Source organism: Lithobates pipiens, unplaced genomic scaffold, assembly GCF_037356315.1.
Source record: "Lithobates pipiens isolate NorthernLeopardFrog02 unplaced genomic scaffold, aLitPip1_a1.2 Scaffold_22, whole genome shotgun sequence".
NCBI classification, from domain to species: Eukaryota; Metazoa; Chordata; class Amphibia; order Anura; family Ranidae; genus Lithobates; species Lithobates pipiens.
The window spans coordinates 81775987-81790948 of record NW_027507784.1 but is presented as its reverse complement, the minus strand read 5'-3'; the positions used below and the strand labels follow the sequence as shown (position 1 = coordinate 81790948).

At 48.5% G+C, this 14962-nt stretch overlaps 1 protein-coding gene across 4 annotated transcripts in view; it reads left to right on the top strand.

Moving 5' to 3' along the window:
• Positions 1 to 14962, top strand: part of LOC143923868 (peroxisomal N(1)-acetyl-spermine/spermidine oxidase-like) — a 46644-nt gene that overhangs the window by 23213 nt on the left and 8469 nt on the right. For all 4 annotated transcript variants that reach the window (XM_077447797.1, XM_077447799.1, XM_077447800.1 and 1 more), the window contains one exon: positions 10090 to 11302. In XM_077447797.1, the coding sequence (XP_077303923.1) occupies positions 10090 to 11302 (1213 nt within the window). The remainder of the gene's footprint in view (positions 1 to 10089; positions 11303 to 14962) is intronic.

Below are 14962 nucleotides of genomic sequence, written 5' to 3'. Positions count from 1 at the left end.
AATTAATCTTTAATTTCCACAGCCCTAATAACAGTGTCAATTTTCTGTCCCCTCAAAATAACTCAACACAAAGCCATTAATGTCTAAACCGCTGGCAACAAAAGTGAGTACACCCCTAAGTGAAACTGTCCAAATTGGGCCCAAAGTATCAATATGTTGTGTGGCCACCATTATTTTCCAGCACTGCTTTAACCCTCTTTGGCATGGAGTTCACCAGAGCTTCACAGGTTGTCACTGGAGTCCTCTTCCACTCCTCCATGACGTCATCACAGAGCTGGTGGATATTAGAGACCTTGCGCTTCTCCACCTTCCATTTCAGGATACCTCACAGAAGCTCAATAGAGTTTAGGTCTGGAGACATGCTTGGCCAGTCCATCACCTTTATCCTCAGCTTCTTTAGCAAGGCAGTGGTCATCTTGGAGGTGTGTTTGGGGTCATTATCATGTTGGAATACTGCCCTGTGGCCCAGTCTCCGAAGGGAGGGGATCATGCTCTGCTTCAGTATATCACAGTACATGTTGGCATTCATGGTTTCCTCAATGAACTGTAGCTCCTCAGTGCCGGCAGCACTCATGCAGCCCCAGACCATGACACTCCCACCACCATGCTTGGCTGTAGGCAAGACACACTTGTCTTTGTACTCCTCACCTGGATGCCGCCAAACATACTTGACACCATCTGAACCAAATAAGTTTACTCTGGTCTCATCAGACCACAGGATATGGTTCCAGTAATCCATGTCCTTAGTCTGCTTGTCTTCAGCAAACAGTTTGCAGGCTTTCTTGTGCATCATCTTTAGAAGAGTCTTCCTTCTGGGATGACAGCCATGCAGACCAATTTGATGCAGTGTGTGGCGTATGGTCTGAGCACTGACAGGCTGACCCCCCACCCCTTCAACCTCTGCAGCAATGGGATCTGGGCGGGCCGCTACGTGTATGTGGCCCGCCCCTTTTCTTAAGCAGCCCAATCGTTGGCTGGTGTTTGATAGCTGCTGAGTCCCGCCCACCTCAGCCGGGCCCCGCCCACCCCGGCCGAGTCCCGCCCACCCCGGCCGAGTCCCGCCCACCCCGACATCAGGCTGAAATCTGACATATCCGCCTCTCTGTTACTTGTCAGTTTCACACCCCGGCAGGGTCCCGCCCATTTCGACATTAAGCTCAATTCTGACAGCTCCTCTGTTACATTTCAGTAACAGAGTGCTCTGGTGTGAAACCTGCCAGTGCCAACCAGTGCCACCGCCAATCAGTGCCACCTGCCACCGCCAATCTGTGCCACCTGCCACCAATCAGTGCCACCTGCTAGTGCCAACCAGTACCACCTCCAATCAATACCACCTGCAACCAGTGCCACCTGCCACCGCCAATCAGTGCCAGTGCCACCTGCCAGCGCCAACCAGTGCCACCTGCCAGTGCCAATCAGTGCCACCGTCAGTCAGTGCCACCTGCCAGTGCCACCGCCAATCAATACCACCTGCCAACACCAACCAGTGCCACCTGCCAGTGCCAATCAGTGCCACCGTCAGTCAGTGCCACCTGCCAGTGCCACCTGCCACCTCCAATTAATACCACCTGCCACTGCCAATCAGTGCCACCTGCCACCGCCAATCAGTGCCACCTGCCAGTGCCACCACCAATCAGTGCCACCTGCCAGCGGCAACCAGTGCCATCTGCCACCGCCAATCAGTGCCACCGCCAATCAGTGCCACCTGCCACCACAAATCAGTGCCACCTGCTAGTGCCAACCAGTGCCACCAATCAATACCACCTGCAACCACCAACCAGTGCCACCTGCCACCGCCAATCAGTGCCAGCGCCAACCAGTGCCACCTGCCAGCGCCAACCAGTGCCACCTGCCAGTGTCAGTGCCACCGCCAATCAGTTCCACCTGCTAGTGCCACCGCCAATCAATACCACCTGCCAACACCAACCAGTGCCACCTGCCAGTGCCAATCAGTGCCACCGTCAGTCAGTGCCACCTGCCAGTGCCACCTGCCACCTCCAATTAATACCACCTGCCACTGCCAATCAGTGCCACCTGCCACCGCCAATCAGTGCCACCTGCTAGTGCCACCACCAATCAGTGCCACCTGCCAGCGGCAACCAGTGCCACCTGCCACCGCCAATCAGTGCCACCGCCAATCAGTGCCACCTGCCACCACAAATCAGTGCCACCTGCTAGTGCCAACCAGTGCCACCACCAATCAATACCACCTGCAACCACCACCCACTGCCACCTGCCACCACCCAGTGCCAATCAGTGCCACCTACCAGTGCCACCTGCCAGTGCCAATCAGTGCCACCTGCCAGTGCCACCGTCAGTCAGTGCCACCTGCCAGTGCCGAGTGTCACCGTTAATCAGTGCCATATGCCACCGCCAATCAGTGCCACCTGCCAGTGCCACCGCCAATCAGTGCCACCGCCAACCAGTGCCACCTGCCACCACCTACCAATGCCACCTGCCACCACCTACCAGTGCCACCACCAACCAGTGCCACCTGCCAATGCCAACCAGTGCCACTACCAATCAGTGCCACCTGCCAGTGCCACCGCCAATCAGTGCCAACTAGTGCCACCGCCAACCAGTGCCACCGCCAATCAGTGCCATCTGCCAGTGACAACTAGTGCCATCGCCAACCAGGGCCACCTGCCATCGCCAACCAGGGCCACCTGCCACTTCCAAACCAGGGCCACCTGCCACTTCCAAACCAGGGCCACCTGCCACTTCCAAACCAGTGCCACCTGCCACTTCCAAACCAGTGCCACCTGCCACTTCCAAACCAGTGCCACCTGCCAATGCCAACTAGTGTCACCTGCCAATGCCAACCAGTGTCACCTGCCGGTGCCATCTGGCAGTTCCACGTGCCTTCCAGTGGCAACCAGTGCCACCTGCCAGTGCCAGCCAGTTCCATCTGTTGCCAGCCTTACTCTTTCTGGTCAGCCCATACCCCTGATGTAACAGCGTTTCAATGGAGTTATTGACTGGGTGCTCCATTGTGAGTTAGGGATAGGGGGTGAAAATGAGTGGCCTTACCCCGGGAGCTGAAAAAAACAAACTGGCTCCTAACTTTTTTAACTGGCTCCTACATTCAAAGCAAATTTGTCAACCCTGATGTAGAGCAACAATTCTTTTTTTCAGATCCTCAGAGAGTTCTTTAGAATGAGGTGCCATGTTGAACTTCCAGTGACCAATATGAGAGAGTGAGAGCGATAACACCAAATTTAACACACCTGCTCCCCATTCACACCTGAGACCTTGTAACACTAACGAGTCACATGACACCGGGGAGGGAAAATGGCTAATTGGGCCCAATTTGGACATTTTCACTTAGGGGTGTACTCACTTTTGATGCCAGCGGTTTAGACATTAATAGCTGTGTTTTGAGTTATTTTGAGGGGACAGCAAATTTACACTGTTATACAAGCTGTACACTCACTACTTTACATTGTAGCAAAGTGTCATTTCTTCAGTGTTGTCACATGAAAATATAGAATAAAATATTTACAAAAATGTAAGATACTGTAAATGGTGATGCAGCCATGATTTTTTACATTTTCAGCTGCAAACATGATCTTTATACTTCATATTTGCATGACATGTAGATGTGACGCTTTCAATTTTTATGCAGATGTGAGCACATGAAAACTTTTTTATTTTCTGTGCCCTCGGGTCTGCACTATTTGTGCTTTGATTTTGCAAGCAGTGCGGATTTACAGTCCGTGTGCAGAAAAGAAGGCTGAGAGCGGATGTGCTGCTGGGATTGTGGCTGCAGTGACAGCGTGTGGATGTACAGATCTTGGATTCCGCCGTGCAAGCCTGCAGTGAGCAAGCGGCGGCTCCGATTTATTATCCAGCAGGAAATTTCAGTTAGCAGCGGTGCAGAGAACACATTATTCCGTATTAGAGACAACATCTGTACGTGCGTAAAGAGGGCTCTCTGCTGAGAGCAATCTGAGAGTAAGGGCTTTTTTCGCCTTGGTGGCTGGTGGGGTGGTAAAAACAGGCAGCTGAGCTGCAGGTTTTTTTTTTCCACCCGCCAATTGTCCACCTCAAGTGTAAACTACAGCTGGAGGGGGCTGTTCACATAATTTAATGCTGGATGTCGAGTTGACTCGTGGAAACGCCAGTCGAGCTTGCCCACTCAAGTCAAAGAAGCTACGCGTACCTGTGTGAATGAGCCCTTTTTTTTTTATTTTTTGTTTTTTTACATTATTAATAGCCCTGGAGGTTATTAAAATCATGGCTTTGTTTAGACCCCTTCTCTTTCACTACTTTTTAGATAGAGAAAATGATTGAGGACACAAAGCCCCAATCCTTTCTTTGCAGTGTCAGCCCTCCTGCAGGCTCCTCCACACTGCTAGACCCATATCAGGGGCCTCTTCTGTACTCCAGTGGTTGGATGTCTCTGATGCCATCAAGTCCAATGCAGGAACCATAGCCATGAAATGGACATGAGGATGCCGTGGGACAGTCCACTGCTTGGGCATAGATGGTACCATCTACCAGGAGAGCCAAGGCTCAGGTAAGTAAAAATGCCTTTACCATCCCTTAGGCCAAATGAGCATTTAACCCTTGCAGTGGGGTTGAGGACTGTTAGTTTTCCTGGAGTTGGGCTTTCACCTTTCCACTTCCTCTGTGAAAGGGTTAACACTAGGGGGTGATCAAGGGGTTAACTGTGTTCCCTGCTACGTGTTTCTAACCGAAGGGGGAGGGGACTGACTTTTATTAGGAACACACGATCTGTCATTCCTCACAGAGCAGAACAGGGATTTGCGTGTTTGTGTTCTGCCTCTCGTCATCGCGACCGTTGGCCACGAGCATCGGCACCCCCGCTGTGCATCGGGCATGTGCGCATGCCTGGTATCCTGTTCCCACGAGCCAACGTATAGCTATGACAGCTCGTGGGATCATGCCGACCTGCCGCAGTAAAATGACGGCGGTAACTGGTTAATAAGTAACCGAAAATTATAAGGCTATAATTATTTAAAGGATAAGTTCACTTTTCATAACATGTTTTACTTATATTCAGGGTGTAAGGCCCCAGTCTCATGTACGGACCGATCAGGTCCACCTGTCAGTCTTTTAGGCTCACCCGATCGGACCATTATTGATCTCTATTGATGTAAACCACCGGACATGTGTCTGTTTACACCCTCCGACATCTGATCCTATCTGCTAATAAACAGACGGCTGGGAGATCTGTTCCATATCCATCTGGTAGATTGGATCAGATGACAGTTGGATGTGAATAAATAGACAGGCAGTGCATTTGCATCCGACCCCCCCCCCCATAGAGGAAAGCGGGCTGTGTTCGTGTCTGCTCTGCATAGGCGGAGCGGACACAGACCTGTCATCCATCTGCTCCATGGGGAGAAATCCCCCTCTGAGTGGGTAGAGTCCACCCATGTGAAAGAGCCCTAACATGTAACATGATACAGCGGCCCCGACACCCTCTTCCCCTCTGATCTTCTGTTGTGACCACAAGTGGGGGGGATCTTCTCCCTGCACTTGCGGTCACAATTTATAAAAAAGACATGGCCGTGCGAGGCTCCGCATGCCTGGCCGCATCCATCATTCACAGAGTTCTGTGAATGTGAGAACTACAAGTACCAACATCCTATGCGGCTATCGGCTTGTAGTTCTCAATGAACTACCAGGGCACTGTTGAGCGCTCTGGTAGTTCATTGATGCTTTCTGTTATTGTGTAACTGCCTGCCCGTAAGAGGTACAAGCAGACTGCTTAAAGCGGGAGTAAACCCGCTGAAGGTTTTTCTTTTTTTGACCTGCAAAGGAAAAGGCATAATGAGCTAGTATGCACCACATACTAGCTCATTATGAAATGCCTTAGAACGAGGCCCCAACATCTGTTCCGATCCATGCCGAGGGAGCTGACATGTTCCCTCGACGTGTCTTCTGGGTATCGCGGCTCCGGCCATGCGCGCGGGAGATTTCTTTCCGGCAGGGTCCGGCGTCTGCCGGACTTTCAGCCGAGAACCCCCTGTGCGCATGCGCTGCTGCAGTCAGCGGCGCATTGCGAGGGGAATATCTCCTATACCGTAACAGGTTTAGGAGATTTTTTTTTACCTACAAGTAAGCCTTATTATAGGCTTACCTGTAGGTAAAAGTTCAAAAAATTACTATACAACCGCTTTAAGCAAACAGTGTGCTAGAGCCCTGCATTACACCTGTGATCTGCTGATCGTGGATGCATTGCTTTGCAGTCTCCTAGTAAAAAAAAAAAAAAAAAAATGCACATTTTTTTCCCTGCAGAAAGATGTGCATTTATTAATTATTATTATTAACTTCTCCTTTTAAAGATTTTTTGAAATGCAGGAAAATATGACAGTATTGGTGAAAAAAATGTGACTGAACTCTAATACACACGATCGGACATTCCGACAACAAAACCGTAGATTTTTTTCCAACGGATGTTGGCTCAAACTTGTCTTGCATACACACAGTCGCACAAAGTTGTCAGAAATTCCGATTGCCAAGAACGCGGTGACGTACAACACGTACAACCCGAAAAAAATTAAGTTCAATAGCCGGCTCTTCTGCTTGATTCCGAGCATGCGTGGAATTTTGTGCGTCAGAATTGTGTACACATGCTCGGAATTGTTGTCGGAAAATTTGAGAACCAGCTCTCAAACCTTTGTTGTCAGAAATTCCGACAGCAAATGTCCAATGGAGCCTACACACGGTCGGAATTTCCGCCAACAAGCTCACATCGAACATTTGTTGTCAGAAATTCTGATCATGTGTACGCGACATTAGAGTCCAATGAAAGGCAGTCCGGGCTTATCTCCACCAAGATGTTAAGTTAGCTGCTCAAAAGTTAATGAAGCCATAAATGAGATTTTCATGACTTTTTAGCTCCGGGAATAAAGAAGGGAGGATATAGGCATCTGACACTTATGAAAGAATCTTCTACTTTTGGACTATTTAGAAACTTCTTCCTCATTAGTCAGTGCTGGTACATTTGTCTGCGTTAAACTGGCTACACATTATACAATTTTCTTCTTATATTTCCTATAGGTTTATCTTAAACTATGTAGTGCAAGGGCCTGCCTAATTGCATACAAATGGAAAGTGTTTAGGTCTGACCTCCATATTATATGGTTTTGGTAAAACTAAAGGACACTTTTTTTTTTTACAAGAGAGTTGTATAATGTATGACCAGCCCTACCTAGTCTGTACTGACTCTTGCACTTCAGCCTCTGTCTGTTTCTGCATTTGCAATCGGCCCCTCTGTCCTAAATATTCCGATCTGGTCCTGTTATCAAAGCTGTATTGACTAATGCCACGTACACACAATCGGAATTCTGGCCAGAAAAAGACCGATGAGAGCTTTTCATCGGAAAATGCGACCCTGTGTAGGCTCCATCGGAATTTAGCTGTCCGAATTTCCGCCAGCCAAAAATTGATAGCATGTTCTCAATTTTCCTGACGGAAAAACTTTCTATCGGTAATTCCGATCGTGTGTATGCAATTCCGACACGCCAAAAATCACGCATGCTCAGATTCAACTACAAGAGAGAAGCTATTGGCTACTGGCTATTGAACTTCCTTTTTCTAGTCCCGTCGTACGTGTTGTACGTCACCGCAATATAAACGATCTGAATTTGATGTGACCATGTGTAGGCAAGACAGCTTGAGCCGAATTCCGTCGGAATTCCGCCAGGAAAACCAACGAGAATTCCGATCGTGTGTACGTGGCATTAGTCCATTGGTGCAATCAATTTCTGTCTGTCCATGTGCCGGCATTCAGTTGTTCTCTGTCAGCAGTTGTCCATCTGGCAATCCCATGAGTTGCATACTGGGAGCTGTCCTACTGGTCCATCTGTACCTGCTCCCTAATAGATCCATTAACAGTTATCAGGGGCGGACTGACCATTCAGCCACTCGGGCACCCGAGGGCCCCATGCCACTAGGGGGCCCCATAAGGGTTGCCAGCCTCAGTAAAACCAGGGGCAGTATGTATAAATCTGTTTTTTTTTTTTTTTTTTTACATCTGTCTCTGAAATGTCCCTTACCGACATCCTTTTGGATTGTATACTGTGTGTGTGTGTGTGTGTATACTGTGTGGCCCCATTATCTCCTATTGCCCGGGGGCCCCATGAGTTGTCAGTCCGCCCCTGACAATCATTCTTATTTCTATTGCACCACATTCTCTACCTGCTCTATACCCACTCTTGCTATGCCTTGGATTTATATTATGCTCCTGACAACAAGTTCCGACTACCCCCAGATCTATACAGTAGTTCTTCCTGCTACCCCAAACACTTTTTAGAAACTATATGCTGCCTTAACACATTTATGTCTGCAACATGTAGGTTAATGTTCCTTTGTGCACAAGAGGGAATGTTAATCTATGATCGATTTTGAAATTAGCAGCACATGCTCACACACGCTGCTAACAACCAGGAACCAGCCAGCATGGATCCTGATCATGTCATCACTATAGGCTCTATTCACAAGGCTAACACACCATGAGAGTCATTATATTAAAACAAAATTATAGTTTTCTAGCTGAGTTCAGAAAAATTTTGCACATTGCATTGCATGTGACTAAAATAAAGATCCTTATTCCTGTGTTAAAGCTTTGTGAAATGTGCGTTATGTCAACTATGACATGGTGAACATATGGCTTTGTAAACAGCCATGACTGACTGACTGCTATATTTGGTCTGGACACCTTAGCATTAATGATCTGTGTTCACAAAAGGTTTAAAGGAAATCTATTCTTAAAACTTTTATTAATTTTTTTTTTCACCCCCCCCCCCATGCAGGGGGGCTGTGCTTGCACTGCGCGGGTTAACTTCTTGCTTTTGTCTATCAGGGATCTCCAAACTACCGCCCTCCAGCTGTTGCGGAACTACACGTCCCATGAGGCATTGGAAAACTCTGACATTCACAGACAAGACTTGGCATGATGGGGTTTGTAGTTCCTGAACAACTGGAAGGCCATAGTTTGGAGACCTTGGGGGATTGGAGAGCAGAGAGTCCGGTCCCTGTGGCTCCTGTCCCCACAGCAGTTTTGTGCAGTGAACTGTTCCTGATGTCATCGCACCCATAGTTCTGCTTTGGACATGCAGACGTCGGGAACAGGCCACCGCTGGATCATGGAGGAGCGCTATTTGCTGCTGGAGCAGAGGATTGGGTGAGTATACAGCTTTCTGGTTGCCCATTGACAAAATGAGCAGTTAACCCATGCAGAGCAGGCACAGCCCCACTGCATGGGGAAAACAAATTGCCCAGAATTCAGCTTTAAAGAATGGTGGGTGCCATTGCTGGCCTGAAATAGCTAGTTGCTTGGCTGTCTCTGGCTTCAATATTTTAAAGCGGGAGTCCACCGTTTTTTGTTTTTTTTAAAAGCCAGCAGCTACAAATACTGCAGCTGCTGACTTTTAAATTAATGACACTTACCCGCCCAGCGCGCCCGCGATGTCGGCACCCGAAGCCGATCTCTCGATCGTCTCTCGGGTGCTGCTGCCGCCATCTTGGGTATGGGAATCAGGAAGTGGAGCCTTGCGGCTTAATTTCCCGGTTCCCTACTGCGCATGCGCGAGTTGCGCTGCGCAATAAGGTTGGTCCCTGCTGTCTCTGGGATCCGTGTGTTTCCCAGCAGACAGCGGGGGACCTTCGGAAAGGGGCGTAGATTCTGCGGAAAGGGGCGTATATTCTGCAGATATCTATCCCGGAAGTGGATGCAGATACCTGTACTGTACAGGTACCTGCACCCCCCTCCCCCCTGAAAGGTGCCAATTGTGGTGCCGGAGGGGGGGAGGGTTCCAATGAGCGGAAGCTCCACTTTAGGGTGGACCTCCGCTTTAAGACACAACTTGAAACAAGCTTACAGATCAAGACATTCAGAACTAATCTGCATACTTTTTCTGAATCCGTGACTTTGAAAGTCCCAAAGCCCTTGAAACAGCATTTCGACCTGGGAATTATTTCTAAAAGCAAAGGTCAGCAGTGACAACCTTTGAGATACTTGCAGGTATCCTTCAATTGGAATAGTCACACACCTTTTTGTTTGAAAAACAACAGAATTTTAAACATGTCGTGATATAATAAATGTGTTATTCCTAGGCCCCCTGGAGTCTCTTACTTTCATGGACTCAGAAAGTCAAGGCAACCACTCCCCCCGAGTGGTTATAGTTGGTGCTGGATTTGCAGGACTCGGTGCTGCCAGCAGCTTGGTGAAGCATGGCATAAACAACTTGGTTGTTCTGGAAGCTTTAGACCGTGCAGGTGGGAGAGCTTTGACCCATAAACCTTTTGGGACAGCAGCACTGGAACTAGGGGCCACGTGGATCCATGGTCAGAAGGAAAATCCACTTTATCAAATGGCCAAGGAGAATCGGTTGCTGGCAGATGATGGCTTCAACATGGTGACCTGCCAGCCAACATCAGTTACCCCTCAGGATTACTTTTTCACAGAAGAAGGAAAGCTGCTGCCATCACCCAAGGTTGAGAAAGTCACTTGTTTTTTTGGTGACCTGATGTCCAAGATTATGCAGCAGGACTTTAAACCTGAATGTGAGTCGTGGTCGGTTGGGAAGTATCTAGATCATGAATATGCCTTATCCAGTGTTTCCAGAGCCGAGAGCTCAGATGGAGTTTATGAATGGTGTAAGAGAGCCGAATGTATTGATGAGGCTTGTAACTCCATGTATGAATTCTCTTTGAGCCAGCTTGGCTTCTACACTGCATTAGAAGGACCTTTTTTCAACTCTTTAAGCAGCAAAGGCTACCAAGCCTTGCTGGATATTTTGATAGACAAATTACCACCTAACAGCCTACGCTGCCATAAACCAGTTCGATGCATTCAGTGGGAAGGATCTCCATCCCCAGCCACCAGAACAGCTAAGTATCCTGTCAAGGTTCTTTGTGAAGATGGTGAGGAGTTTCCAGCAGATCATGTGATTGTCACATTGTCCCTCGGCTGCTTGAAGGAAAGGGCATCCACCTTTTTTGACCCACCATTACCGAAAGGGAAACTAGAAGCCATTGAGCGTATGGGATTTGGCACAGTAGCCAAGATTTTCCTAGAGTTCTCTGAACCTTTTTGGCCAGAAGACTGTGCAGGAATACAGTTCGTTTGGAGGCAGGGTCCTGAAAGCTCAGAGGGATATTCCGAATCACTTCAAAAACATTCCTGGCGTTCACAGTGGTACGAAAAGATTGTGGGGTTTGACTGTGTCCCTATGCACAGGAGCACACTGTGTGGCTGGATCACTGGACTGGCTGCGGAGCACATGGAGAGCTTACCTGAAAAGGAGGTGGGGGATGTATGTACCAGGTGAGTGGACACTGTACACCAGTGGTCTCAAAACAGCGGCGCCATTTCTCCCACTGATACAAGACACTATTTCTACTGACACAAAGAATGAGGCACTATTCCTTTCACAGACACAAACAGTGGCATAAAATTCCTCCTACTTCCATTGACTCGAACAATGAGACATAATTTCTCCTCTGACACCAATGAAGGGATACTATTCTTCCCACTGATACCAGTGATGGGACACTGTTCCTCCCACAGTCACCAATGATAGTTGAATGAACAGGCTTTTAATCCTCTACAGCAAGTGTCAACCCTCAGACCTGTGGGCCAAATGCAGTTGCCAGGCAATTTCATGTGGCCCTCGCACCCAGGACTTTTTTTTCAGCTGGAACCCTGCACACACACCCCTAAATCCTGCACTCTGTACAAATTGTGCCCCTGAGCTCTGCACTCTGTGCATTGAGCATCCCTGAACTCCGTATATAACACACTTCCGCTATTTATTGCCCTTTAGGGTCACCCCTATTCAATGCTGTTCAGCTGGGGGCTGGGGGGGGGGGGATTGGGGCCTTGGTTGAGTTCCTGCACCTATCTTGAGAAAAAAAGCCCTGGATAAATTATATAGTCTAAAGGCAGAGGTCGGTGACCACCACTGAATGTTTGGCCCGTCGTTGCCCTTGATTAATTCACGGGCACCCAGCCCGTGGACATTTTCGCTGCTGTCCTCTTCATTGGATAGCGGCGAGCAGCCGTTATCACAGGGCTAGATGGGGATGGGAACTGCTGGAGTTTACTTTTTCATTAAGCAGCAGGTAATTGGTTGCTAGGATCCCCCAGCAACCAATCACCAGTCTGTTAATGTGAAAATTTAACTTCAGCAGTTCCTGCCCCCATCCAGCCCTGTGATATCGACCTCTACTTGCTGTACACCTGTTCAACTTACACAGTGTGTGTTTGTGGGGCGGGGGACAGAGGACACTATAGAGAGAGGGTGCAGGGGACAGAGAACACTACAGTGGGGGGGGGGGGGGGCAGTGGACAGGGAACACTACAGTGGGGGGGACTACAGCGGGGGGGTGCAGCGGACAAAGAACCCTACAGCGGGTGGTTCAAGGGAACAGAGAACACTACAGTGTGGGGGGGTGCAGGTGACAGAGGACTCTACAGTTGGGGGGTGCAGAAGACGGCGGATACTACAGTGGGGTGGTACAGAGGACGCTACAGTGGGAGGGGGAATGCAGAGGACCCTACAGTGGGAGGGTGCAGGGGACAGAGGACGCTACAGTAGGGGGGGTGCAAGGGACAGAGGACCCTACAGTGGGGGGGGGGTGCAGGGGACAGAGGATGCTACAGTAGGGAGGCGCAGGGGACAAAGGATGCTACAGTAGGGAGGGCCCAGGACAGAGGATGCTACAGTAGGGGGGCGCAGGGGACAGAGGACCCTACAGTGGGGGGTACGGGGGACAGAGGACACTGCTATGGGGGACAGAGGACACTGCAATAAGAGGGGACCCTATTAGGGACCCCATCACCCCTAGGGACAGGGACCCCTTCTCGCCTGGGGACAGGGACCCCTTCTCGCCTGGGGACAGGGACCCCATCATGCCTGGGGACAGGGACCCCATCACTCCTTGGGACAGGGAACCCATCTCCACTGGGGAGGGGGCCCTCATCTCCCCTAAGGGCAGGAACCCCAGTTTCACTAGGGACAGGAACCCCGTCTCCAGACCATGCTGGCTAGCAGGGCTGTTGTCAGCCACCCTTGGGTGCCACGATAGGGGAGGGGGGGCAAAGAAATCTGAATCCCCAGCTACATACTCCCTCAGGGTGAACTGGCTTTGTATTAGTTAAGCACCTTAAAGTTAAGTAAACCTGTACTGTTAATATTACTGTGTTCGGAATTTTATTATTTTCATTTATTAGTAGGTAAATGCAGCCCTCCGTGCATTCACATACATTGTATCCGACCCTTAAGAAGAAAAAGGTTGCTGACCCCTGGTCTAAGGGCTTATGTGCACATAGACTAGGCCGCAGGAAACTGCAATACGCAGCAAAATTGCAGTCAGAATGTTCCTATCCTGAACGTGATTCTTCCACGTTGAGGTTGAACCTCCCTTAACCGCAGAAGCTTCTAAACTCTTGTAAAAGCCTATGTGTACATGGACACATAGACGTTTATGGAGTTGAGTTTAGAAGCTTTGGCAAAAAAAAAGCCAAAAGGTCCTAAACTCAAGTTTAGAAGATGTAATGTACATGAGCCCTTACAGATACAACTGGCCCATTGGGCGCAACCATAATGCTGATGTGGCCTTGATGAAATTGAGTTTGACACCCCTGCTCTACAGTATTAAAAACTGAAAAAGGGTTTTGGCTGTATATACATCTGTTGTAGGCTGACGGCACACAGCATTTTTGTAGACTAAGTGGTGTCAGCCGTGCCTGGTTTTCTTTTGCTAGACTAAACTTATCGCCTATCATCTTCACAGCATAGAGATGAATAATTTTGTAGCCACAAGATAACAACTAGGAGGATGAAATAGACTTCTTGAGAACTCACTTTTTTATACTTATTGATCAGATATACTTTATGTGAGTTCTTTCAATGGTTATTAAATAATGTACAGCACACTATATCATGAACACACAACCAATTAGTAATAATACTTATAGTGAATGAATAATAAGTCCAATAAATCATATGCGAAGTCCAGTATTGGTGCTCATGCTTTGTGCCCCTTCATTATAAAACCAGTGGATGGGACATCCAAAGTCCATACAATTATTGTTTTCACAAAACTACTCTCCCATTGCCACTTTGTGCTGAACACCTCCACACCGCACTCACCAGAAACCAATGATGCTTTGTATAAAAAATGGGTCTAAATGTGCCTGTGACACCCCAGATACGGGTCTGGACTGCACCACTTGATATTCCTTATTGATCTTTATCCAGCTATGACCTCTTGTCAGGGTTGGCCCGATGGTTCTCATAAAGGAAAGGATAGAAACACTCCCAGTGTGAAACCACTTTATTAATAATTTAAATTACTGCACCTACATGTACATAATAGGGAGATCGCTTTAACAATGAGGAAGTGCTGCTCTGCCTAGATCTGGTGTGTGCTCCAAACCCAGGATATGACATCACCCGGAAGTTCTGCCTGGTACAGGATGTGACCATTGTGACGTCACGTGGAAGTCCCTCCCAGCCCATTTTGTCAACAAAGTGCAAAGTCTTCAGGTTGTGTTTTTATTGATATGATGCCCTGTACATTATTATTATTATTATTATTATTATACACGATTTATATAGCGCCAACAGTCTACGCAGCTCTTTACAATGTATAGGGGGGACAACACAATAACAGTACAATACAAAAGGTACAGGAGGGCCCTGCTCCTAGAGTTTACATTCTAAAAGGGAGGGGGTGGTGGTACAAAAGTTAATAGCTGCAGAGAATGATTTGATGTGGGTGGCTCAGTGACAGTTAGGTGGGTGTGGGATAGGTTTCCCTGAATAAATGAGTTTTCAGGGAACTCTTAGCCCTTGTACACATGGTCGGAGAATCTGTCGGAATGTGTCCTATCGGACCGTGTCGTCGGATAATCTGACTGTGTGTGGTATGCATCGGACTGATTCAGTCGGAATATCCGTCGGACCCAATTTTCCATGTT